This window comes from Lissotriton helveticus, chromosome 1_1 (assembly GCF_964261635.1).
Source record: "Lissotriton helveticus chromosome 1_1, aLisHel1.1, whole genome shotgun sequence".
Lineage (NCBI taxonomy): Eukaryota > Metazoa > Chordata > Amphibia > Caudata > Salamandridae > Lissotriton > Lissotriton helveticus.
Window position 1 is genome coordinate 1834249239 of NC_136057.1, and position 24913 is coordinate 1834274151.

Below are 24913 nucleotides of genomic sequence, written 5' to 3' on the forward strand. Positions count from 1 at the left end.
GCACCCTTCCTTGTGAAGCCGTGCTCTGCTCCGCTTGGGCCGCCCGCATCCTGCACCTCGACAGCTTGTGCCTGGGCCGCCCTCATGCCTCGAGCCGCGCCGCTCTCCTCTGAGCCGCGTCCGCTTCACTGGGCCGCTCGCACCCTGCCCCCCTCCTCCTCTGAACCCCACACCTTGGTCGCCCCAACCAAATGCTTGTAGTGCGCGGATCACCACTGCCCGCTCAGGCCTACTGAGGAGATCACTCGCATTATCCCGCGCAACCAGAACAGAAGGTACGGTCCGTATCCGCCGCCAGTTATTATATGTTCTATGTTCTAAAAGTGCTTATTCCTGACAGTGGTCCAGGTGGCCCTGTCCCATGTATATAACCCCCTGTAAATTCTGCCCGTGCCCCTGGCACATTGTAAAGTGTGTGTTTATTATCTAATGTGTTTTGTAATACAAAGGCTATTTTTACATATACCTTGTGTGGAGTTCCTTTTGTGGGGGGCATGGGATGTTGTTGCTGGTGGGTTCGTGCGCAAATACTTAACTTACATTACCCCGGGGATCAGCCTTACTGCTCGTGTCACGTTGCCTAGAGGGTGAGCAGGGGGTATCTTTGGCGTGTAACTCCCTTGCCCTGACTAGAGTGGTGGTTTCGGCCTGGCTTTGGCGCAAGCCTCAGCCAACTGGAAATCCCATTTCTAACAGTAATTTTTACCCCTACGCTATCCAACACTTTCCCTACTGTTGCACTCTCTGGAGTGTGAATAGTAATTTTAACCCTCCCGCCATCCAATGCTTTCCCTACTGTTGCACTTTCTGGAGTGGGAATAGTAATTTTTACCCCTACGCTATCCAATGCCTTCCCTACTGTTGCACTCTTTGGAGTGGGAATAGTAATTTTAACTCTCCCGCTATCCAACTCTTTCCCTACTGTTGGACTCTCTGGAGTGGGAATAGAAATGTTTACCCGTACGCTATCAAACGCTTTCCCTACTGTTGCACTCACTGGAGTGGGAATAGTCATTTTTACCCCTACGCTATCCAACGCTTTCCCTACTGTTGCATTCTCTCGAGTGGGAATAGTAATTGTTACCCCTATGCTATCCAATGCTTTCCCTACTGTTGCACTCTTTGGAGTGGGAATAGTAAATTTTACCCTGCCGCTATCCAATGTTTTCCCTACTGTTGCACTCTCTGGAGTTGGAATAGTAATTTTTACCCCTACGCTATCCAACGCTTTCTCTACTGTTGCACTCTTTGGAGTGGGAATAGTAATTTTTACCCCTACGCTATCCAACGCTTTCCCATTTCTAACACTGGAAGCAGCGGAAGGGATCTGGATTTGTGTTTGCGCAGTACCACAGCGACAACTGGCTCCACTACAAAACTCTGCATTTTAGATAGTCATATGAAAGGGATTATTGTTTTTAAATTTGTTCTAAATGTCATTTCTTGGGAAATGTGTTTCTTGAGCACTGTGAGTTAGGTGTCCCTAGCTCGGGAGGGTAGATTGTCCCCTAAGTGCAGTGTAAGTTTTCTGGATTCCCCAGGAAGGGTGGGATCCAGTGGTGGCAGCATAAGTGTGTCCAGTGCATGTATTCCCCGTCCCGTTTCCAGAGTCATGGTACCTGTGTCACGTGTGGTCAGGTTGAGAAATCAGGGGCTGTAAAAACTGCCTTACTAGTCTGGGGGGGGGGATGAATGTTGTGGTGCACTGAACAAGTGGTTTGAGTTCTCTGGAATGGGGAGCTTGCTGAATAAATGGATATGTGTTGGATTTCACGGGTGGGCTTGAAGGTCAAGGGAGTTTCCCCTGCCCCTATGCCATTGTGTTATTTGTTGGGGAGTGACCCTAAGGAAAGTTCTGGTCTTCCAGCCCGGTGGTGGAAGTGGCTCAGAGGAGCACAAGCCCGGTCTCCGTAGTCTGGGTGTTTTTTTTGGGAACACCAGGTGAGGGAGCCTAGCATGTCCGTATAGAGCGTCCTTTGAGGGGGCTCTCCCAGTGTGGAGAGAACGTGGAGCGCCTGTAAGCAGGGCTCTAGTAGTTATGTTGTCTGGCAGTACCGCTCCAGTTGGGAGGGTGCAGAAGTCCAGATGGAGGGGTGCGAGGGGGATAGACTCCCCAGTGGAAGAACCAGTGGGTCAGGGGCCAGCCAGAAGGGTTGTGTCGCCGGGGAGTGACCATGGTGATGCCACTTATGTCCTGAGTGTCTGGCAGACTTGTACACAACACATTAATTGTGTCACCCTCAAAGAAGTCCTGGTGCGCCAGGCATCTGACCAGGTTGGGGAGCCAGTAGCCGGTGTTACCGGATCTGGACGTAAGGGCAACTGTAAGCAGTGTCCTGAAGTTACAAGAAGGAACTTCTACCTGAAGAGAAGGAACCGGGTAAGCTGTATGGAGGAGTACTGTCCCTGACCTGGAGGATTGGCCTGCAGTGGTTGCCTTGCTGCTGAAGGAGAGGAAAAAGTCTTAGATTTTTGTTTTCAACTTGTAGAAGTCCTGGTGCGCCAGGCATCTAACCAAAGGGTAGCTTCCCTAGTTTGGGGAGACAGGTTCAAGTGTTTGCCTGTCCTGGACGGCAGGGCGACTGTAGCCAGTGTCCTGGCCGGTTTGTCTTCTAGGGGTACCCCTGTGAACACAGGTGGGGCTCATCTTAAGTGAAGAGACCCTGTGTTTCCAGGAAGGGGTGGTACAGGCCTAGCAGGGATCTTTAAGGTTCTTGGCTGAGTGTTGTGGTACTACCCTGAGAGCAGGTGGGGCCTACCTTAAGTGGATGAACCCTGTTCTACAGTGGGAGGGTACAGAACTCTGGAAGGGGGTACAGAGGGAGGGAAACCTCGCCTCTGACCCCTGTGCAACCGGTGAATCTGAATCTCAGGTGGTAGACCAGTTAAGGGAGCTGTGACCCCGTCATGACCACCCTGGTGTCCTGTAGGCACCGCACTGAGCCGCGTCTGCATTCGGCCACGCAGCCTATGCCGCTCGCCGTCCCCGTCTCGACGCGTTCCATGAGCCGCCGCTTGCGCCGCATCTGGCAACCCGCAAAGTGCAACGCCTCACTAAACCTTTCTTGTGCTGGTCTGACTGCAGTCACTGCTGCTGAGGGAGTGAGGTCCCGAACTGGTGGGAGAGTTGTGTTCTGGAGGGTGCTTCTCCTGGGAGAGTGCGCAACCCCAGAAGTAGAGGTAGGGTGGGGCATTCTTGCCCGTGACCTCTGGTCAGCCTGAGGGTGCGGACCCTAGGTTGGAGGCTCAGTGGTAGTTTGGAACTACACTGAGAAGGAGGGTGGAGAATGGCTATTGTAGGCCAGGGGTTACTACCCCCCACTCTGTTGATTGGCAAGGACCAGTGGTATCTGGGTGGCCTAGGGCCTGGTCCTGGCCGTGGACAACTAAGGAGTACCGTGGGGTAGCCTGGTTGGGCCTGTTTTTTTTTAAAGTATGTGTTTGTCTTGTGGAACAACAGGGCGTAGATCCGGAGGGTGTCTCTGCAGTGCGGGCCCGCGTCCGTGTTCTATCGCCCAAAGCAGGGAAGTCCATCACAGTGGTGATTGGCCTGCCCTGCATTTTGGCTGGAAGGGGGTTGTGTTGGACTTGGCCCTTCTGACAGGTTTACCCCTGAACTTTTTGCCTGGTATTATTAAATAATTGTGGTGATTTCTGGTCTTTGCACACTTTGACACTGTGGCGCAGTGTAAAGTACGTGTGCTCTGAGTGCGCGTGTGAGATTTGCCTGCCCTCCCATAGGAATGCATGGGGAATGTGTGTGTCCCTGGTAGTTCCTGATGCGTGGGGAGTGCAGGTGCGAGTTTGGTATGTGCGGACTCGTGTGATTAAATGCTGTGCAATGATGTATGCGGCGTGATTGTGTCTAGTGTGGAAGTGCCACTTCTAGAAGTGGGCATGGTTGTGTAATTTGTGTCTGGCGTGTGATTGGCTGGAGCTGGCTGGTGAGCCTGGCTCCAGGAGTCAGGATGGGTCTGCCCCGGTGGTGAGTGTTGAGATTAGCATGCTGATGGCTGGGGAGGAGTGCACCTGGGACCTGAATAGGGCTGGGTTTCCCCACACAATGCTGGCTCCGCCCCCTGTGGTGCGTCTAATGACCCCAGCATGGCCAGTGAATAGTAAGAGGGGCTGAGCCCATCAAGAGTGCTCCCAAACCAGCTGCGCCTGGTTTTGCCCCCACCCTGCACCTTTAGACAAAGGGATTTTTGTGTATAAAAAGAGGCTGTGACCTCTTGTAAAATGTTCTTGTTCTGACACTTGAATCTACCAGGGGCGTGCTGCTGCTGGGGACCAGGGGAAGGCTTGCCTCCCTGGGCCCTGCCCAGCCCCTGGATTGCTGATGGACTTCTTTTGGACCCTTCTGCCTTGCCTGGGGCGACTGGAGGACTTTTTCTTTGTTAGGAGCTGCCTGCTCTGCTTTCCCTACCCCAGGATTCCTTCTTTACCTCGGAGGATCGTGTTGCTGGGGCCCTAGTTGCCTAAGGGGTCCTTCCTTAGGGCCCTGGTGCTGTCTGTGCCCCCAGCGCCTTGAGAGCACATTATTTTCCATTTCTGGGCAGAGCGCTGTCGTTTTCCCTCTGAGGGAAGCGCTCCTGCCCTTTGTCTGCCCCGAGTGCGCAGGTGCCACCCTGCGTCTTTATTGGTATTGGATTATTTTTATACATGGGTGCCCACCCCGTTTATGGGTGCCTTAGCGAGTGCCCACCTCGCTTCTATGCTTTATTTTAGTACCGAGGGTGCCCACCCCTCCTTTCTGGCCAAAAATCAAAGCCGCGGCCCGAGCCGCGTTAAAAAAATGGCCGCGAAAACGGGAAGTCAGGCGGCCGGGCGCCTGGAGTGGGAAGGGACTTCCGCTTGCTTACAGGAAGTCCCGCCCGCCGCCGCCGAGAAGGAGAAGCCGCCCGAGCCTGGAGGGCTCGCCTCTAAGACCCGGTCCCGAGATGGGGGGTCAGGTGAACCAAGGCACTGTCGGGCGGGGCTCCCATGAGTAGGAAGAGCCCCGTGTGCCGCTGCCGGTGAAGGACGTCTGCCTGAAACCCCCCCCCCCCACCAAGCCCGTGAGTGCAGCCAGGGGGTCCGGGTGGGGAGAGGCAGAGTAGGAGCGGTCCCGCCAGGAAAGCGGGCCGCTCCAGAGTGGCACAAGTGTTTCTTTGACTGAATGAATGGACCCGCCGTTACAGGCCGCTCATCTGATGCCCCCCTTCATTTCAAGGGCCGCGTGGGGGGTCCTGGGGGCCCGTGTATCCCCTAGAGCCCGTGCGTGACTTCACTGATGTGCAGCCATGTTCCACCAGGTGACATTTTGCAGAGCCTGCGGGTTCCCACGAGGCCCCGTTGATTTTTACACTCCCCACGAGGGACTGGGGGACAAGTTATTGTTAGAGCCAGATGGCTCAGTTTTGCGCAGCCAGAGGGCACATGTATTGTTCTAAAGAGCCCAGAGGGATCCTACCTTTTGGGGGCACAGTAGTTCCTAGAGCCAGAGGGCTCCAACGCACATGTTTATTTCAGAGGCAGGTGGCTCCAAACCTTTGGCGCAGTTTTGGTTCTAGGGGCCAGTGAGGGCCCTGTCGCAGTGTTGTTGTTTCCCAGCTGCCCAGCAATTAGTGGGCAGCTGCACCGTTTAGGTTTTCTTTCCTCCTAGGGACTTGTACTTTGGACTCAGGAGTGAGTCGCACTCCTTCCTCCCTAACCTTGGCCTTCCCCAGCTGCGCAGCACTTATTGCCAGCTGCAGCGTTTAGGTCCTGTTCTGTCCCTGTCCTCAGCTGCCCAGCAAGAAGTGGGCAGCTGCCACGTTTAGGTTTTGGCGCAGTGGCGCAACCTGGACCTTGATGTGAGTTATGTGCTAAATATGATTTCTGCGCTAAATGTGATTTATATGCTATTATGATTCATGCGCTAATGCTTAGGGTGCTAGGAAATGTACTATGTGTTGTATGTTTTGCGCACCCTGTGTTCTGGTACCTCTGAATGTGTTTTTATGCATCATGTACAAAGTTGCTTTCCTTACACCGCTGAATGTATGTTTATGCATCATGTGTTTTCTTCTCCTACACCTCTGAATGTTGTGATGCATCATGTGTAATGTTCTCATGTTTATACCCCTAAATGTATAGTGATACTTAGGTGGTTGTTCTTCCTAGTACAGGTGTTGCTAGTGAGGTCCTGGTTCCCTGCGTGACATTCTCCTAAGGTGGTTAGGGTTGCGTAGGTGGTACTTACTTCTTACCAGTGATTACTGGTTGTGTGCTAAATGATTATTTGGTGCTTAACTATCTCCAAGGGCCTGATACTGAGCTTGCCCCCTGACCAGAGTCCCAGGACCAGTGGACTCTATTGTGCCTTCCCTGACAAATTGCTGGGACTTGTCTGATCTCCTTGGGCCGCTGGGGCCTCGCCTGAAGTGTGCCTTGCTCACTCCCCTGCAACTCGTGCCTAGCCGCCCCCGCCAAGAGCCGCACCACTCCTTGTGAAGCCGTGCTCTGCTCCGCTTGGGCCGCCCGCATCCTGCACCTCGGCAGCTTGTGCCTGGGCCGCCCTCATGCCTCGAGCCGCGCCGCTCTCCTCTGAGCCGCGTCCGCTTCACTGGGCCGCCCGCACCCTGCCCCCCTCCTCCTCTGAACCCCACACCTTGGTCGCGCCAACCAAATGCTTGTAGTGCGCGGGTCGCCACTGCCCGCTCAGGCCTACTGAGGAGATCACTCGCATTATCCCGCGCTACCAGAACGGAAGGTACGGTCCATATCCGCCGCCAGTTATTATATGTTCTATGTTCTAAAAGTGCTTATTCCTGACAGTGGTCCAGGTGGCCCTGTCCCATGTATATAACCCCCTGTAAATTCTGCCCGTGCCCCTGGCACATTGTAAAGTGTGTGTTTATTATCGAATGTGTTTTGCAATACAAAGGCTATTTTTGCATATACCTTGTATGGAGTTCCTTTTGTGGGGGGCCTGGGATGTTGTTGCTGGTGGGTTCGTGCGCAAATACTTATCTTACATTACCCGGGGATCAGCCTTACTGCTCGTGTCACGTTGCCTAGAGGGTGAGCAGGGGTTATCTTTGGCGTGTAACTCCCTTGCCCTGACTAGAGTGGTGGTTTCTGCCTGGCTTTGGCGCAAGCCTCAGCCAACTGGAAATCCCATTTCTAACAGTAATTTTTACCCCTACGCTATCCAACACTTTCCCTACTGTTGCACTCTCTGGAGTGTGAATAGTAATTTTAACCCTCCCGCTATCCAACGCTTTCCCTACTGTTGCACTCTCTGGAGTGGGAATAGAAATGTTTACCCGTACGCTATCAAACGCTTTCGCTACTGTTGCACTCACTGGAGTGGGAATAGTAATTTTTACCCCTACGCTATCCAATGCTTTCCCTAAAGTTGTACTCTTTGGAGTGGGAATAGTAAATTTTACCCTGCCGCTATCCAACGTTTTCCCTACTGTTGCACTCTCTGGAGTTGGAATAGTAATTTTTACCCCTACGCTATCCAACGCTTTCTCTACTGTTGCGCTCTTTGGAGTGGGAATAGTAATTTTTACCCCTACGCTATACAACGCTTTCCCTACTGTTGCATTCACTGGAGTGGTAATAGTAAATTTTACCCTTTCCCATATCCTACGGTAAAAAGATTGTAATTATTTTATTAATATTACGTATATATATATATATATATATATATATATATATATATATATATATGTATGTATGTATTAACAAATCGATTTGTATTATTTATTTTTGTACTTACATTAATTATTTATTAATTTTAAGGTTATTTAAGTATTTTAAGTATGTTTAAGTTAATTATATTTATTATTTCATTAATTTTTAATAAATTTAAAGCATTTAAAAAAATTCGATATTTTGACTAACTATATTTTTTACATCGATATTTTTGATTCGATATTTTTGTACTTTGGCTGTACAAAAATAGGTGGAAAAGTAATATGGTAGTTGCTCGCCATTATGTAAATTATGAAACAAACTAGCACGCTCATTGGATGATGTGATCAGTGATGTCATCAATGATGTCATTTGAGATATCATCAATGATGTCATAAATGGTGTCATAGAACATGTAATGAGGGATGTCATATGTGAGATTATAAGCAGTCAATGTCAGGGGCGCAAGTTATAGTTAGCAGTAACTGGTGAATTTCTGAGTTTTTGTTTAGTTCACAACGTTAATGTTGTCACTGACAAATTCACCTAACTATAACGTTACTTCAACCTTTGTTTTTTGTTGTTTTCAGTGAATTTCTATGGTATTTTTAAACAGGTTTTTTTATCACACCTAACCATAACACAACTTTAACCTTTGTTTTTTTCCAGTCGATTTGTAGTTTTTTTTAACGTAAAGTAATATTTATTTGCCAGACGTAAATGCAACCCCCACTGTGCTTGGCGGCGAGTTGGATGCAGGGTTCTGCCAGTGGCCAGGCCTCATACAGCAAACCTGCAGCTGCACACAGCTTTTTGCCTTCTTTCTGAGCTGGATCAGTCTTTTGATCTGTTTCCCTGCCCGCTTCACTACAGTCAGGGAAACAGATCAAAAATCCGGTGGCAGCAGGTGGGAGCATTTTTGAAGCGCCCACCAGCTGGTAGCGGATTTGGTCTTCTCCTCCGCTTGGTGAGAATATTGAAAATGCTCCTGCAAAGGGAGCGCAAACATAGGTTTCACTGCGACATAGAGGATGTGACCTAACGGCTAGAGCGGTCGACCCTCCAAGTTGGAGAACCAGGTTCGAGTCTTGGCAGGGATGCTCAACATCCTGTGATTCTGGGCAAATCACTTAATCTCCCCGTGCCTAAAACATTTATGTTTGCTCTGATACCTTCGGGTCAAGTTCGCACTATATAAAATACCCCCCCCCACCACCAAAAAAAAACATTTTTGGCATCTGAGCAGGCCCAGGGGGATAGGGACATTAATGGCTCAGGGAGGGGAACCGCATAGCCCCTCTTGCTTCAAGTATTCAGCCCCGGGGGTGGGCTCCCTGGGATCCTTTCAAGCTCAAGCCATATATATATATATATATATATATATATATTTCACCAAACGCCTGAAAGCATTGAGGATGCACTCGACAGTAAACCACCATCCGGTTTATTCTTGCAACAACCCACTACAGCACTCCAGAAGTTAATTTCTTTATCGTCTGACGCGTTTCGAGGCCAACGCCTCTCACTCATAGGCTGCTTCAGTCACAGACGGATCATGGAGGGCTCTTTTTTATCCATTTCCGGCATGCTGACCCCCAGTGGGTCTCGCTTCGTGCTTGTTAGTCCTTCACTGCATGCTGAGACTTGTAGTCCTGAAAGAGCAAGAAATCAAACCGTTAGTAGGTTCCATGGAAACATCTGCATATATTAAGACATTTCTTACTCCCTTGGTAGGGTCCAGAGTGCTGCGGCAGGCAGACTAATGCCGCTTACTGTGGTGCTTCACCAGCCTGGACACAGTTCCAAGCCGCAGCCTCTCCTCACTGCGGAGATGGTGCCGTCCTCCACGACAGGGCAGCCGTGTCCACCAATTCTTCACCAAACGCCCGGAAGCATTGAGGACGCACTCGACAGTAAACCACCATCCAGTTTATTCTTGCAACAACCCACTACAGAACTCCAGAAGTTACATTCCTTATTCGCCTGATCGTTTCGAGGCCAACGCCTCTTACAGGCTGCTTCAGTCACAGATAAATCATGGAGGGCTCTTTTTTATCCATTTCCGGCATGCCGACCCCCAATGGGCCTCGCTTTGTGCTTGTTAGTCCTTCACTGCATGCTGGGACTTGTAGTCCTGAAAGAGCAAGAAATCAAACATTTAGTAGGTTTCATGGAAACATCTGCATATATTAAGACATTTTTTGCTCCCTTGGTTGGGTCCACAGTGCTGAGGTGGACAGACTAATGCCGCTTACTGTGCTGCACCACCGGCCAGGACACAGTTCCAAGTCGCAGCCTCTCCTCACTGCGGAGATGGTGCCATCCTCAACGGCAGGGCAGCCGTGTCCATCAATTCTTCACCAAACGCCCAAAAGCATTGAGGACCCATTCGACAGTAAACCACCATCCGGTTTATTCTTGCAATAACCCACTACAGCATTCAGGATATATATATATATTTATATATATATATATATATATAAATATGTTACTTACTGGCTTTAGTTGGTAGGTAGTTATGGTTAGGACCAAAGTTTCCACAGGAAAAGCGTTTTTTTGTTTTGCCAATAACTTTTGTTCCCCTTTTTGGTTCAGTTGTTGTGCTGAACGTTTCAGGGTAATCCGTCAAGCAGGGGCCGAGAAAAATGGTAGTCTCAAAAAAACGTTTTCCCCATGTTATGTTTATGGGGAGTATTCCGTTTTTGAACCCTACTACAGCCCGAACCGCTGAATGGAATTCCACCAAATTTGGCAGAAAGCTAGATGCTGGTGTAAATCCGTTCAGTAGTTTCAGAGATATTGAAGTTGAAAAAATATAGAGATCTTGGAATGCGAGTCCTTGCAGTGGACTTGCTGAATTTACCCCTGTAAATTCTGCCCTTGCCCCTGGCACATTGTAAAGTGTGTGTTTATTATCGAATGTGTTTTGCAATACAAAGGCTATTTTTACATATACCTTGTGTGGAGTTCCTTTTGTGGGGGGCCTGGGATGTTGTTGCTGGTGGGTTCGTGCGCAAATACTTATCTTACATTACCCCGGGGATCAGCCTTACTGCTCGTGTCACGTTGCCTAGGGGTGAGCAGGGGTTATCTTTGGCGTGTAACTCCCTTGCCCTGACTAGAGTGGTGGTTTCTGCCTGGCTTTGGCGCAAGCCTCAGCCAACTGGAAATCCCATTTCTAACAGTAATTTTTACCCCTACGCTATCCAACACTTTCCCTACTGTTGCACTCTCTGGAGTGTGAATAGTAATTTTAACCCTCCCGCCATCCAACGCTTTCCCTACTGTTGCACTTTCTGGAGTGGGAATAGTAATTTTTACCCCTACGCTATCCAACGCTTTCCCTACTGTTGCATTCACTGGAGTGGTAATAGTAAATTTTACCCTTTCCCATATCCTACGGTAAAAAGATTGTAAATTTTTTATTAATATTACGTATATATATATATATATATATATATATATATATATATATATATGTATGTATTAACAAATCGATTTGTATTATTTATTTTTGTACTTACATTAATTATTTATTAATTTTAAGGTTATTTAAGTATTTTAAGTATGTTTAAGTTAATTATATTTATTATTTCATTAATTTTTAATAAATTTAAAGCATTTAAAAAAATTCGATATTTTGACTAACTATATTTTTTACATCGATATTTTTGATTCAATATTTTTGTACTTTGGCTGTACAAAAATAGGTGGAAAAGTAATATGGTAGTTGCTCGCCATTATGTAAATTATGAAACAAACTAGCACGGTCATTGGATGATGTGATCAGTGATGTCATCAATGATGTCATTTGAGATATCATCAATGATGTCATAAATGGTGTCATAGAACATGTAATGAGGGATGTCATATGTGAGATTATAAGCAGTCAATGTCAGGGGCTCAAGTTATAGTTAGCAGTAACTGGTGAATTTCTGAGTTTTTGTTTAGTTCACAACGTTAATGTTGTCACTGACAAATTCACCTAACTATAACGTTACTTCAACCTTTGTTTTTTGTTGTTTTCAGTGAATTTCTATGGTATTTTTTTTTTTTTTTAACTTTTATTGAGCAATCAGATAAAAAGTACAAAGATGGGCCTACAACCACACGGGGTGGCCGCTAATTCGCAAAGCGCAACACATGAAATAAACAATCATTTCCGTGGCCAGGCCGAAATCATAGAGTAAATATTGCTCCAAACATAGGACAGGACACAACAATTTTCTGTATTAAACATTAAAATAACGAACACCAAACAAGGCGAATGCAGCAATCAAGTCAGCCCGAATGGCAGAGGGGAAGGCCACTAATCAGGAAAACAAAAGTAAATCAATGAGACTCGGCAAAGCCGGGGGGGGGGGGAAGCAGGGAGGACAGGAAATTCCTAAAACAGAATGAAAAATTTCGGGAACATCAGCCTAGGGAGACAGGGTAACATCGGAGGCGTCAACCAAGGGAGGGGTACAAATTTCTCCACGATATGCATTCCATTGACCCCAAATTTTCGTCCATGCCCTGGGTCTGCCCATAGCCACATAGACGGTCTTCTCTCGGAACATGGACCAGTCCATGTTATCCTCCCACACCGAAACGTCTGGAGGTCTGGATGCGCCCCAGAGTTGCGCAATGTCACGCTTCGCGACCATGTAACCCAAGGTCGCCCATCTAGTCTGGGCCACAGAGTAATCGGAGGGTTCCCACACGTTCAGCAGGCATCGTCGGGCCTCAGGCCGCAGGGTAACACCAGTCACAACAGTCATTACCGCAAGTACATCCACCCAGTAGGCTGCTACCACAGGGCACTCCCAAAGTATATGCATAAAGGTAGCGCTCATCCCACAGCCACGCTTACACAAGCCATCCGGGGAAAAACCCATTACAACCAGACGCGGACCAGTCACATACACCCGGTGGAGGATCTTAAGTTGCACCAAACGAAGACGGGCAGGAATGGCGACCTCTTTCGGAGAGGAGAGTGCCGACTGCCAGTCTTCGTCATCTAATTCCAATCCGTCACCGACCCACATCTCCCTGAGTCGGACCAACAAATCAGCGCGACTATGAATCAATTTTTTGTAAATCAGGGAGATAGTGCTGTCGGGCAGGTGTCCATCTAGTATACGATCTTCAAGGGGGGAGGACTCGGGCAGGGCCACATCAGGAGTCAGAACTGAGGCCAGGGCATGCCGGACCTGCAGATACCGGAAAAACTCTCTATCACTCAAGTCATATTCTGCCTTAAGGCCCTGGAATGACTTCACGCTACCTTTCACACAGACATCACCCACCTTACAAATCCCAATCATATCCCAGCGTTCAAAGCCCTTAGTAGACCAGAGACACCCCAAACGTTCAGAAGCATAAAGCGGAGTCGCCAGTGTCAGTCGATTCTCCCACCCCAAACTCACATTCGCGGTGCGCCACACATTGACTGCGGTCCTGGACGGGCCCGTAAGATGGCGCCCGGCCGATCTAGAATAAAGCGCTCTATTAAAATCCCCTCCCGGCAGTTGGAACCTATCCATCTCGAAGGCCGGATCGCGACCCGGCGAATACATCGCGTGGTTAATGGCAGATAGCTGGGCAGCCCAGTAATATCTCTTGATGTCGTGGAGCGCCATGCCCCCGTCATACCAAGGGATGGTAAGTTTCGCAAGGGCTATACGTGGACGCCCGTCCCAAATCAGTTGCCTTTGCAGACTCTCGATCTCTCGGAAATAGGTAGCGGGAATGTCGTCATAAGAATTTTGAAGTGCGTAGAGGAACCGCGGCAAGGACATCATTTTAAAAAGAGCTGCCCTACCCAGAGGAGAGAGGGGTAGCTTACGCCAACGGGCCACATCCAGTCGCAGTCTAAGAAGCGGGGGGAGGAGATTACGCTCAAACCGGAGTGAGGGGTCCAGGGTAATAAAAATCCCCAAATACTTGAAGCCAGACTTGACTACCTGGATAGGAAATCTGTCCGGCAAAGGGGGCAAAACACCCGAAAGAACATACACACAGGACTTAGCCCAATTAATAACAAGGCCCGAGTTAGCACCAAACGAAGTAAGAACATCAAATAAGACATTTAAAGATTTACGCGGGGAGGTAAGATATAGAAGAATGTCATCCGCGTAAAGTGAGACGCGGTCCTCAAAGTCCGGTGACCAACGGATCCCTTTGAGTGAAGGCTCCCATCGAAGCCACGCAGCTAACGGTTCCAAGGCAAGCGCGAAAAGCAATGGAGATAAGGGGCAACCCTGACGGGTCCCCCTACCAAGACAGAAGGGGACAGAAACTCTACCATTCACCACTACTTGCGCTAAGGGTTCAACGTACAACAACTTCACCCAACCAATAAACTCAGGTCCAAAACCAAATTTTCCGAGAGCCGCCCAAAGATAGGGCCACTCTACAGTGTCAAAGGCCATCGAGGCGTCTAACGAGGCCAAAATGGCCGGCTCCGTCAGAAGCCCCGCCCTCGCAACAGCACCGTGGAGACGACGTAGGTTAAGAGCCGTGTTGCGATGTGGGATAAATCCGCATTGATCCGGATGAACCAAGCCACTAATGACCGTCAAGAGGCGGGTCGCCAGGAAGCTTAGCCAGGACCTTAGGCTCAACATTTAACAGGGAAATGGGCCTATAAGACGAACAAAGGTCCCGCGGTTTCCCGTCTTTGGGAATTACGACTATCGTAGCCAGACGCTGGTCATACGGGAGAATACCCCGTTCCCGGGACTCCAAAAACATGGCACAAAGATAGGGCGCTACCCTGTCAGGGCGTAGCTTGTACAGTTCAATTGGCAACCCATTCGGGCCCAAGGCCTTGCCCGAACGGAGCGAGCGAATGGCAGTCGCTATCTCATCCGTAGTAAAAGGGGACTCCAACGAGACACGGTCTAAATCGGAAACACTGGGCAAAGCTATATCGCGCAACAAAAGGCGAGAGTCAGCCACATCCCGTCCAGACACAGGGGTATAAACCACACGAAAATACTCCGCAAAACATTCAACTATTCCAACCGGGTCCGTCACTTCGACACCATTCGACGACTGAATCACAGGCACCACACGATTCGCTCTCTCTTTCTTATCCAACCACGCCAACAATTTACCCGCTTTGTCCCCCACATCATACAGACGACCCTGCTGTTCCCGAAACATCAGTTTAGCCGCATCCGTGACCAAGGACTTATAAGCAAATTGTTTCAGACTCAGGGCGTGGAGTTTATCAGATGTGACATCCGACTCTAAGTCGGCCTCCCTCTCCGCAATCTCTCTCTCAAGGTCCACCACCTCCCGATTCCTAGCCTTCTTGGATTCAGCAATAAGGGATAGGGCCTGCCCACGAATCACCGTCTTAAAGGCCTCCCATAGGGATACCGCAGAGGAAACGGACCCCTCGTTGTCTAAAAAATAGGCATCCAAAGACTTAGTCAAAAGGTTGCGGGTCTCAGGGGAGGTAAGGTACCAGGGGTTAATAGGAGCCACTCGACCCGTCGCTTCCACCCCAATCCCAAAACAAAGCCAGAGCGGAGAATGATCGGAGATGCCCCGGGGGAGGTGTCTGATCTCATGCACCGCCGGCGTCTGCGCCGCGGGCATCAGGAAATAATCCAGTCTAGACAGACTCCCATGGGCCCCCGAATGGAAAGTGTATTGGAGCTGGGTAGGATGCAGAAGCCTCCAGCAATCCACCAAGCCAAACGTGTCCAAAAACCCACCCAGCCACTGTTGGGCCGAAGGAGTATCCCTAGGGGGGTAACGATCGTGTAGACCGGAGATCACAGAATTAAAGTCACCTGCAATAAAGAGAGTACTGTCAGGGAGGTTTAACAACACACTGCCCAAATCGGAAAAGGTAGAGGTCTGTAGGCCGGGGGGCACATAAACAGTAAACAAGGAGAGGGTACGACCCTCATAACGACCCACGAGGACAGCATAACGCCCCCGATCATCAAGGATCACATCATCAATAGCTAGGGGGAGGGAAGCCCGAACAAGGATACCCACCCCCCTGGAACCCGTGGTAAACCCCGAATGTGCGGCAAGGCGATATCCCCACCTATTCATCGCACAACAAGTATTGCCCACCAAATGCGTCTCCTGTAGAAAAACAACATCTGGAGATAAACGGCGTAAACATTTTAACACCACACTCCGCTTAATGCGATCTCCCAGACCATTAACATTCCACGAAACAAACCTCAACCCGCTACCCCCCATCCCACACAGCAACGCCGAAACCCCTCTGCAATGAGCATGACACAAAAAACATCAGAAGCAAGATTGAGTCGCCTTGAGAACATAACACACAAACATCGAACGTCCCAACCACCCACCCCCCAACAATCGAAAAAACACCCCCCACCCTGCACCCCTGCAAAATGCTAAAAAGCCACCCCAACATGCAGTGTGCCTGTCGCCCAAGAACCCCCATTCTACAAAAAGACCCCAGAGGAGGAAAGGCTCTGGCCCACCCGCCACCCTGAGCAAGACAGATAATGAGGAGAACACACAAACAGTAGAGGCACTGAGGCATAGAGTCCCTGAAGAGTTTACTCTATACGAGGGCCCAGGTGTAGACGAATTGTTCAGCTCTCCACACCACCCTCAGCACCACCCGGGTGGGCAGCGGACTCAGTCGCAGGAGGTCGGTCAGGCAGAGAGTCCAGCCAGTCATTCACAGAATCAGGCCGATCAAAAAAGAAGGTTCGGTCATTGTACTCAACGCGCAGCCTGGTCGGAAAAAGCATAGCGTAGCGTAACCCCATGTCCCGGAGACGTTTCTTGACACCACGGAAGCCCATACGCTGTTTCTGGACCTGTTGAGAAAAGTCCGGATAAAAGTTCACCGTGGCGTTCTCAAAGGCCACAGGGCCCTTCACACGTGATGCTTGCAGGATAGCGTCCCGATCCCTATAATGGAAGAGTTTCGCAACAATAGGTCTCGGCGGGGCACCTGGCTTACCCTGGCCCCCCGGAACACGATGGGCACGCTCCACTGCGAAAAATTTACTCAGACCAGACGGAGAGAGGTAGTTCTGGATCAAGTCCTCAACAAGGAGATCAACAGAGTGAGGTTCTGGATTCTCCGGAACGCCGACCACGCGCACATTACAGCGACGTGCCCTGTTCTCAAAGTCCCCCAAGCGCCGGGTCATGAAATCGTTCACCCTACGGAGGTTGCCGATCTCCGTCTGTATCTCCGAGACGTCTGCCGTGAGGCTGGATGACTTGAGATCCAATGACTTCACCTTCTCATTGGTTTTCGATAGGTCGGCTCGAATCAAGTTCACATCAATGGCCACGGTGTCGATTTTGTGGGCCAAAGCTTCATATTGTTGGCCTATCGTCTCCTTCATGCCAGAAATGGCGCCCATGATGTCCTGCAAGGACGGCTCCGTTGACGCGTCCACAATGTGGTCAGCAGTACTTGATCCGGGCAGGGCGGCTCCGGGGGAGCCTTTCGAATGGGTGTAACGGTCCATAACGTTAGACTGGACCGGGCCCCCACGCAGGGGCGTCTTGGTCTTCCGAGTCTCTCGGTCCCCTCTGCCCGCCATGCTGGAACTGCGTCACCAGGAGATTTACCAGGCTCGATGGAATGGCCACAGGAAAGTAGGGCTTCGGGACCAAAGGGCCGCCGTTAGGGTACCACTAGTATATGGCCAGTCAGATAGGAGAATAAGCCAGCCAAAGGTCCGACAGCCGTCTCGTACCCCGGACCCAGCCCAGGCCAGACTCCCCTGCCAGATGTCTCAGTCTGAGGCAGAAACGAAACCGAAACTTAGGAGGGGGACCCACAAGTCGAATCCCCCTGCCGCTGTTGTTCAACTCCAAGACGGCCACAGAGCCTCACCCAGTCCCGGGCGTACCTCGAGGGCGGAGCCCGAAAGTTCGAATCACCGTAACTCCGGCACCCCGGGTCCAAATCAAATTACAAAAGTTCCAGGGCAATCAGCTCAGCGTCCTCTACATAAATCCTCGTAAAGAGTCAGGATATGTTCAGGATATCACGCCGGGAGTGGCGGGGGTCCGGGGAGCGCTGTGCTCACGCGGCCATCTCGGATGCCCGCCAAGCTCCTCCTCTCTATGGTATTTTTAAACAGGTTTTTTATCACACCTAACCATAACACAACTTTAACCTTTGTTTTTTTCCAGTCGATTTCTAGTTTTTTTTAACGTAAAGTAATATTTATTTGCCAGACGTAAATGCAACCCCCACTGTGCTTGGCGGCGAGTTGGATGCAGGGTTCTGCCAGTGGCCAGGCCTCATACAGCAAACCTGCAGCTGCACACAGCTTTTTGCCTTCTTTCTGAGCTGGATCAGTCTTTTGATCTGTTTCCCTGCCCGCTTCACTACAGTCAGGGAAACAGATCAAAAATCCGGTGGCAGCAGGTGGGAGCATTTTTGAAGCTCCCACCAGCTGGTAGCGGATTTGGTCTTCTCCTCCGCTTGGTGAGAATATTGAAAATGCTCCTGCCAAGGGAGCGCAAACATAGGTTTCACTGCGACATAGAGGATGTGACCTAACGGCTAGAGTGGTCGACCCTCCAAGTTGGAAACCAGGTTCGAGTCTTGGCAGGGATGCTCAACATCCTGTGATTCTGGGCAAATCACTTAATCTCCCCGTGCCTAAAAAATTTATGTTTGCTCTGATACCTTCGGGTCAAGTTCGCACTATATAAAATACCCCCCCACCACCAAAAAAAAACATTTTTGGCATCTGAGCAGGCCCAGGGGGATAGGGACATTAATGGCTCAGGGAGGGGAACCGCATAGCCCCTCTTGCTTCAAGTATTCAGCCCCGGGGGTGGGCTCCCTGGGATCCTTTCAAGCTCAAGCCATATATATATATATATATATATATATATATATATATTTCACCAAACGCCCGAAAGCATTGAGGATGCACTCGACAGTAAACCACCATCCGGTTTATTCTTGCAACAACCCACTACAGCACTCCAGAAGTTAATTTCTTTATCGTCTGACGGGTTTCGAGGCCAACGCCTCTCACTCATAGGCTGCTTCAGTCACAGACGGATCATGGAGGGCTCTTTTTTATCCATTTCCGGCATGCTGACCCCCAGTGGGTCTCGCTTCGTGCTTGTTAGTCCTTCACTGCATGCTGAGACTTGTAGTCCTGAAAGAGCAAGAAATCAAACCGTTAGTAGGTTCCATGGAAACATCTGCATATATTAAGACATTTCTTACTCCCTTGGTAGGGTCCAGAGTGCTGCGGCAGGCAGACTAATGCCGCTTACTGTGGTGCTTCACCAGCCTGGACACAGTTCCAAGCCGCAGCCTCTCCTCACTGCGGAGATGGTGCCGTCCTCCACGGCAGGGCAGCCGTGTCCACCAATTCTTCACCAAACGCCCGGAAGCATTGAGGACGCACTCGACAGTAAACCACCATCCGGTTTATTCTTGCAATAACCCACTACAGCATTCAGGATATATATATATATATATATATATATATATATATATATATATATATATATATATATATATATATATATATATATATATATATATATATATATATATATATATATATATATATATATATATATATATATATATATATATATATATATATATATATATATATATATATATATATATATATATATATATATATATATATATATATATATATATATATATATATATATATATATATATATATATATATATATATATATATATATATATATATATATATATATATATATATATATAATATAATATATATATATATATATATATATATATATATATATATATATATATATATATATATATATATATATATATATATATATATATATATATATATATATATATATATATATATGGGCCGAGAAAAATGGTAGTCTCATAAAAACGTTTTCCCCATGTTATGTTTATGGGGAGTATTCCGTTTTTGAACCCTACTACAGCCCGAACCGCTGAATGGAATTCCACCAAATTTGGCAGAAAGCTAGATGCTGGTGTAAATCCGTTCAGTAGTTTCAGAGATATTTAAGTTGAAAAAATATAGAGATCTTGGAATGCGAGTCCTTGCAGTGGACTTGCTGATTGTACTGTAGTTTGATTGGCTGCCCACACTTCAACCAGGAAGAGTTGGCAGCCATCTTGGGACTCAGCTTGAAGCTGAGCCCCACAAATAAAGAAAAGAGGCGGGTAGGAATACCCTGACCTCCATATATGGATGAGGGCTCAAAAGTTTTTTAAAATTGAATTATGCCATGAATTCACGGGTGGACCCACGGATCAGAGGCAACTTTTTAAAGATGCACGGTGGCCCCCCTAATAGGGGTTTAATTAAACCCTGGGGACCACCACCTCCCTGAGGTTTTTGTTTTTAATTATGCGGGGTGGCCACATGGCACCCATCTGCGCCCCTGGAACCACTACTTCCCGGGGCTCATCTACTAATTAAACGGGGGGCCATGGTGTGGGGGTCATATATATATATATATATATATATATAAATATATGACTGGAGGTGATAAGGGAATGCTGGGAGTGATATACATATATATATATATATATATATATATATATATATATATACTTTTTTTTTAAAACTCCCACTTTGGAAGTTTGTTTTTAAACGTTAAAAAATCTTTAGAAAAGTTTGACAGCAAGCTCCCCTGGACAGCACTGCCAAACACATGGGCAGAGTACTACTAAATAGGCTGGAGGAATGGGCAACTGTAAACAAGGTCCTGATTCCTTCGCAATATGGCTTCAGGAAGGGTAAAGGTACCCATGGTCAATGCTTAAACCTGATCCTGCTTGTCGCTAAATAAACACAAGCAAAACAAGGCAACGTCTACCTGACTTTCATGGACCTATCTGCAGCCTTTGATAGCATTGCCCATTGTCATCTACGGAGGATTATAGGGGAGATGGGCGTTGATGAGGCAATCATCTCCTTCATTAGACAGCTATATTCGAAGGATGCAGCTTGTGTCCGATATGGAAGGCAGGGAGAGTGTACAAGATGGTTTCCTATTACCAGGGGGGTACATCAAGGGTGTGTCCTCGCATCTTTCCTGTTTTCTTTATACACAAATGGAGTTGAGGCTCCCCTTTTGGCCTCGACCCTGGATGTTCCCTCTATGAATAAAGTCCGCATTCCAATACTCCTTGATGCTGATGATGCGGTTTTAATCGCATGCACAGGCATAGCACTCCAGAAGCTGATAGAATCATATGTTCTTTTTATAGGAAACTTGGACCTTAAAACCAACAAGGCGAAGTCCATCTTAGTGACAGGTTCTAAACCTAAGAATGCCTGTACCTTTCATATTGCGAGGCACAAAATTGCACAGACAGACAAGTTCTCCTATCTAGGGATGACATTTGACAGGATGGCCACATTGTCCCCAATGGTGAATACCAGAGGGCTGAACCTTGAAAAATGTAACAACGCTATACTTTCTTCAACAAATAAACTTGGATCAAAACATATTGATATTGTAAAAAAAGTATACCAAGCAAAATCCTCTTCGGTAGCCTCCTATGGAGCCGGAGTATGTCGCCATGCTAATTCAGTGGCCATACAAACGACAGAAGATGCCTTCTGGAAAACAATGGTGGGCCTTCCTCATAGTTGTTCAAATTTTAACTGCCACCTTGAACTGGATGTCCCCTACATAGCTGATCAGATAGGAATGGCGCCAATCCTCTATTGGCATTCTATATGGCAAAGGGAATCCATTAACTTGACAAAGCAGTTCATCATTGATTGCTTTACATTAGAACATGTACAGAGGATCCCTTGGATCATGTATATACAAAAGATTGTATTTGCTCTGGGATTGGGAACCTTATATGAAACACTAAGTAATTGCTTTGAGTATATGGAGAAAAATTATAAAAACACGTTTCCTATCCCTCATGGGTAAAAACAGGTTCAAAACCAATAGTAGCAAATATACTGTTCAAGCACATCTTGATGGCCCGCAGTTTACAGCGGGACAATCGACTTATATGTCGACTGTGAAAAATCCACGTCACAGATTCATTTTAACTCGGTTTCGATTAAAACTTATCCCCTGTATGCTGGGCTACCCAACAAATAATGTTTCTCCCCAGGCCCTATCTTGTTGTCCCTGCGACGGCGTCTCCCCGCAATCTGATTTTCACATATTCTACTTTTGTAAATATTATATTGATTACCTGATTTTTTTTTTTACTTCCTATCATGTGCAATTATAAATTTAAACAATGTTGTCTGGGTCTGTTTTTCCTAAGAATGTTGCCTGATCATCTGGTCTGTTACTTTGTGGTGCCGTTTTTATGCCTTTCTCTAAAGACTAGGAAAATGCACATTAATGAAAATGAATTACTTTGATTGCTTTATTAGATCGTTTTAACGTATTCTGTAAAGACTAGGAAATTGCACACCTGTTTATAATGAATTATTTATTTTTATCTTTTTTCTTTTAAAGTTGGTTTTATTATTTTAAAAGCTGTTCCTATTGACCTAATACCTTGTAAATGTGTATTCCATTTTGTTATTGGAACTTTTATGATTGGTACGGAAACTGATCAAATAAAGTTGATGATGATGACCGAGCCATCTGTCAAACTTTTCTTACAGTGACAGGAACTGCTTCGAGGACGGTGCCTATCATAATGTAGTCATGTCCAGGGGTCGGCGGATATCTCTAAATTTGGTGGGCAGAGTAAAAGCAGGGTGGCAGACGTAAAGTGCTCCACCAACCTGTCTGCCTTTACTCTGTTTCCCAAACCCTATAGCAGACCCTTTCTCTAGAGTGACACAGTGAGTGAATGCCAACCTGAGTGATTGCCAGTGGTTAGACTATTTACAAGTATTTCTCCCATCACTTTTTGGGTGTTTGATTGCCAATAGTATGCCTGCAAAACTGGCACAGACTACAACTGGCAATGTTTGTGAATTCTAAAAAGTAGTCATTTTTCACTTATTCAAGAAATGCCACTATACATGCAAATTTGCTACCTTTTTGGAAAGCCAGTTACTACATATATTTAACTTCCTGATCCAACAAATTAACAAGTTGAAACTTAGCGAAATCAAGACAATGAGATTGATTGATTGAAGACAATGACAAAAACAAATACAGACATAGAAGAACCGACTTAAGGCCTCGAGACCCAACTATCATATAGCATTGATTTAGGGCAAGTTGCACCCCAATCACACACTCTGAGGCTACCTCCCTGCCTCCTACAGGTGTCATACATGATATATGGGAGATATGCTTACACATAAGACAAGGTCTACATGGGAACTGTAACTAGGGACACCACCTCATGGACAAGAGTTACAATTACACACCTACTTGTAAAATAAAAAAGGAAAATTAGATTTCTTGGGGGTCCTCTTCCTCCTGCATGATGGAGGAGGATCGACAAGTTTAGGAAAAGGATCCCCAAGATAATTAAACTACAATAAGGAATCCTATAAGTTGGAACGTCAGTGCATATATATGGGGGAACAGTGACAAGATCTATAACTGTGTCTATTGCATCTTCCTTTATATGTGTCAATTTCGTTTCTTCCAGGGAAAAGGACTGGAGACTACTTATTGGCTCACCGGAGAGAAGGACAAGGAGTACAATCTGCCGACACCACCTTCAATGTAAGTAGAGATCAATGGTGTGCCTTGTGAATCCAGAGAGTTCAATGTTCTGCAGACATCACAGCTCAAAGTAAACCAATAATAACAATTGATTTTTTTACATTTACCTTCTGGTTGTGTGCGAACATTTTGAATACACACATATTGACCTTGAACTATTTAGACAACAAGATATCAACTAGTACAATGTCGATCAGGTAAGCCACTTGGCCACAGAGGGGAGAGATTTACTATCTTAACGTCACATCTACTGACATCTGCTGACTGCAAGTTAATATTGTTGTAGGTTGGTATTTAAAAGTCGATTTGAGGGTGCCACATCCGCCTGGTACCTCAAAAGGATGAACTACTGAGTCAGCTCCATCAACGGACTAAAGAACTCCACATTACACACGGATACTCCAGATGGTGCCATAACCAAACCCCTGGTCTAGCTCACTAGTTTAGACGTGGACTAACCACACAGAGGTTGTGCTGGTTTTTGATTTTTTTAGATGAACAAGAGCTTTGACTTTACTATATTACACAACAAGTTTTTACCTTTCTCTTTTTTTGCTCATAGAATTTAGAAAAACGCTGTCTTTAGGGAAAACTCACCATCATTATTTCTATTGTTTAAGTAAAATAAATGCCCAGCTCACTCTGCCGGTTATTTAAAATAAGTAGGTGAGCACTCATGAGACCAAAGAAACAAAGATTGAAGAAGCCAATATGTTTAGATCTGTTTAGGTTTCGGCTAGACCGTGCATATGCTGTCTAGAAGAGACATGTTGTGTTTAATCTGTGGGCTTCAGCCCACAGGCTTCCCATTGACTCGCTCCATTGTGTGTCTTATATTCTTTGTCATTATGTTTCCCTGCATGCATGGTCATGCCTCTTCTTGTGTTTAGCCCTCCCCTCAGAGCATGGACCAAGTACTTCTAATGATCCACAGTTCCAGTGTTTACGACCATTTTAGGACCTACATTTTTCTTTCTTTTTCAGCACTCTATACAGTGATCGTTCTTTTACCAGCTCCCTCTACTCTAACCCGCCCTCATGCCTCCTTCACAGATCACCCCCTCTCCGTCACTGCTTTTCCCTTTGTTACTGCTGTCTGTTTCCCCCACCTCCCCCGTCCCATATCTGCTTGCTACATGGCACCTCCCAGTGCTTACCCTGTCCACATATCACCCCCTTCCCGACCCTGTCACTGCTTTAAACCTCCATTATAGTTTGTTTTATTCTATTGAGTGGTGGTGGTATCCCTTCCAATGTCCTGTTAGTGTATAGCCGACATGCTGATTGGAGCATGTGTGCACGTTTGCTATTACTTGGCACATGTTTAGTTGCTGTTTATTTTCCACCAGTGTCAGTACTAAGTATGTGTGCGTGTTAACACCATATGTGGTCGTTCGGCAATGATGTTTATAGCTGAAAAATAGTAATGGTGCTGGTTATGGTGGTGGTGGTGTGAATGGTGATTCTGGTAATGCTTTTGCTAAATCATTTTTGTGGTAATACTGATAGCTGTGCTTGTGCATAATGGTGGGAAGTGGGGATGGTAATGCTTATGAAAGTAAAGATAGTGCTGCGGTGCTAATTGTCATAACAATGTTTGTAGTATAAG

The 24913-nt window shown here is 47.1% G+C and overlaps 1 protein-coding gene across 1 annotated transcript in view; it reads left to right on the forward strand.

Annotated features, from left to right (window-relative positions):
• Positions 1-24913, forward strand: part of LOC144753527 (guanylyl cyclase C-like) — a 632982-nt gene that overhangs the window by 586621 nt on the left and 21448 nt on the right. Inside the window, exon 26 of the mRNA XM_078641183.1 lies at positions 23228-23304. Coding sequence (XP_078497309.1) covers positions 23228-23304 — 77 coding nt within the window. The remainder of the gene's footprint in view (positions 1-23227; positions 23305-24913) is intronic.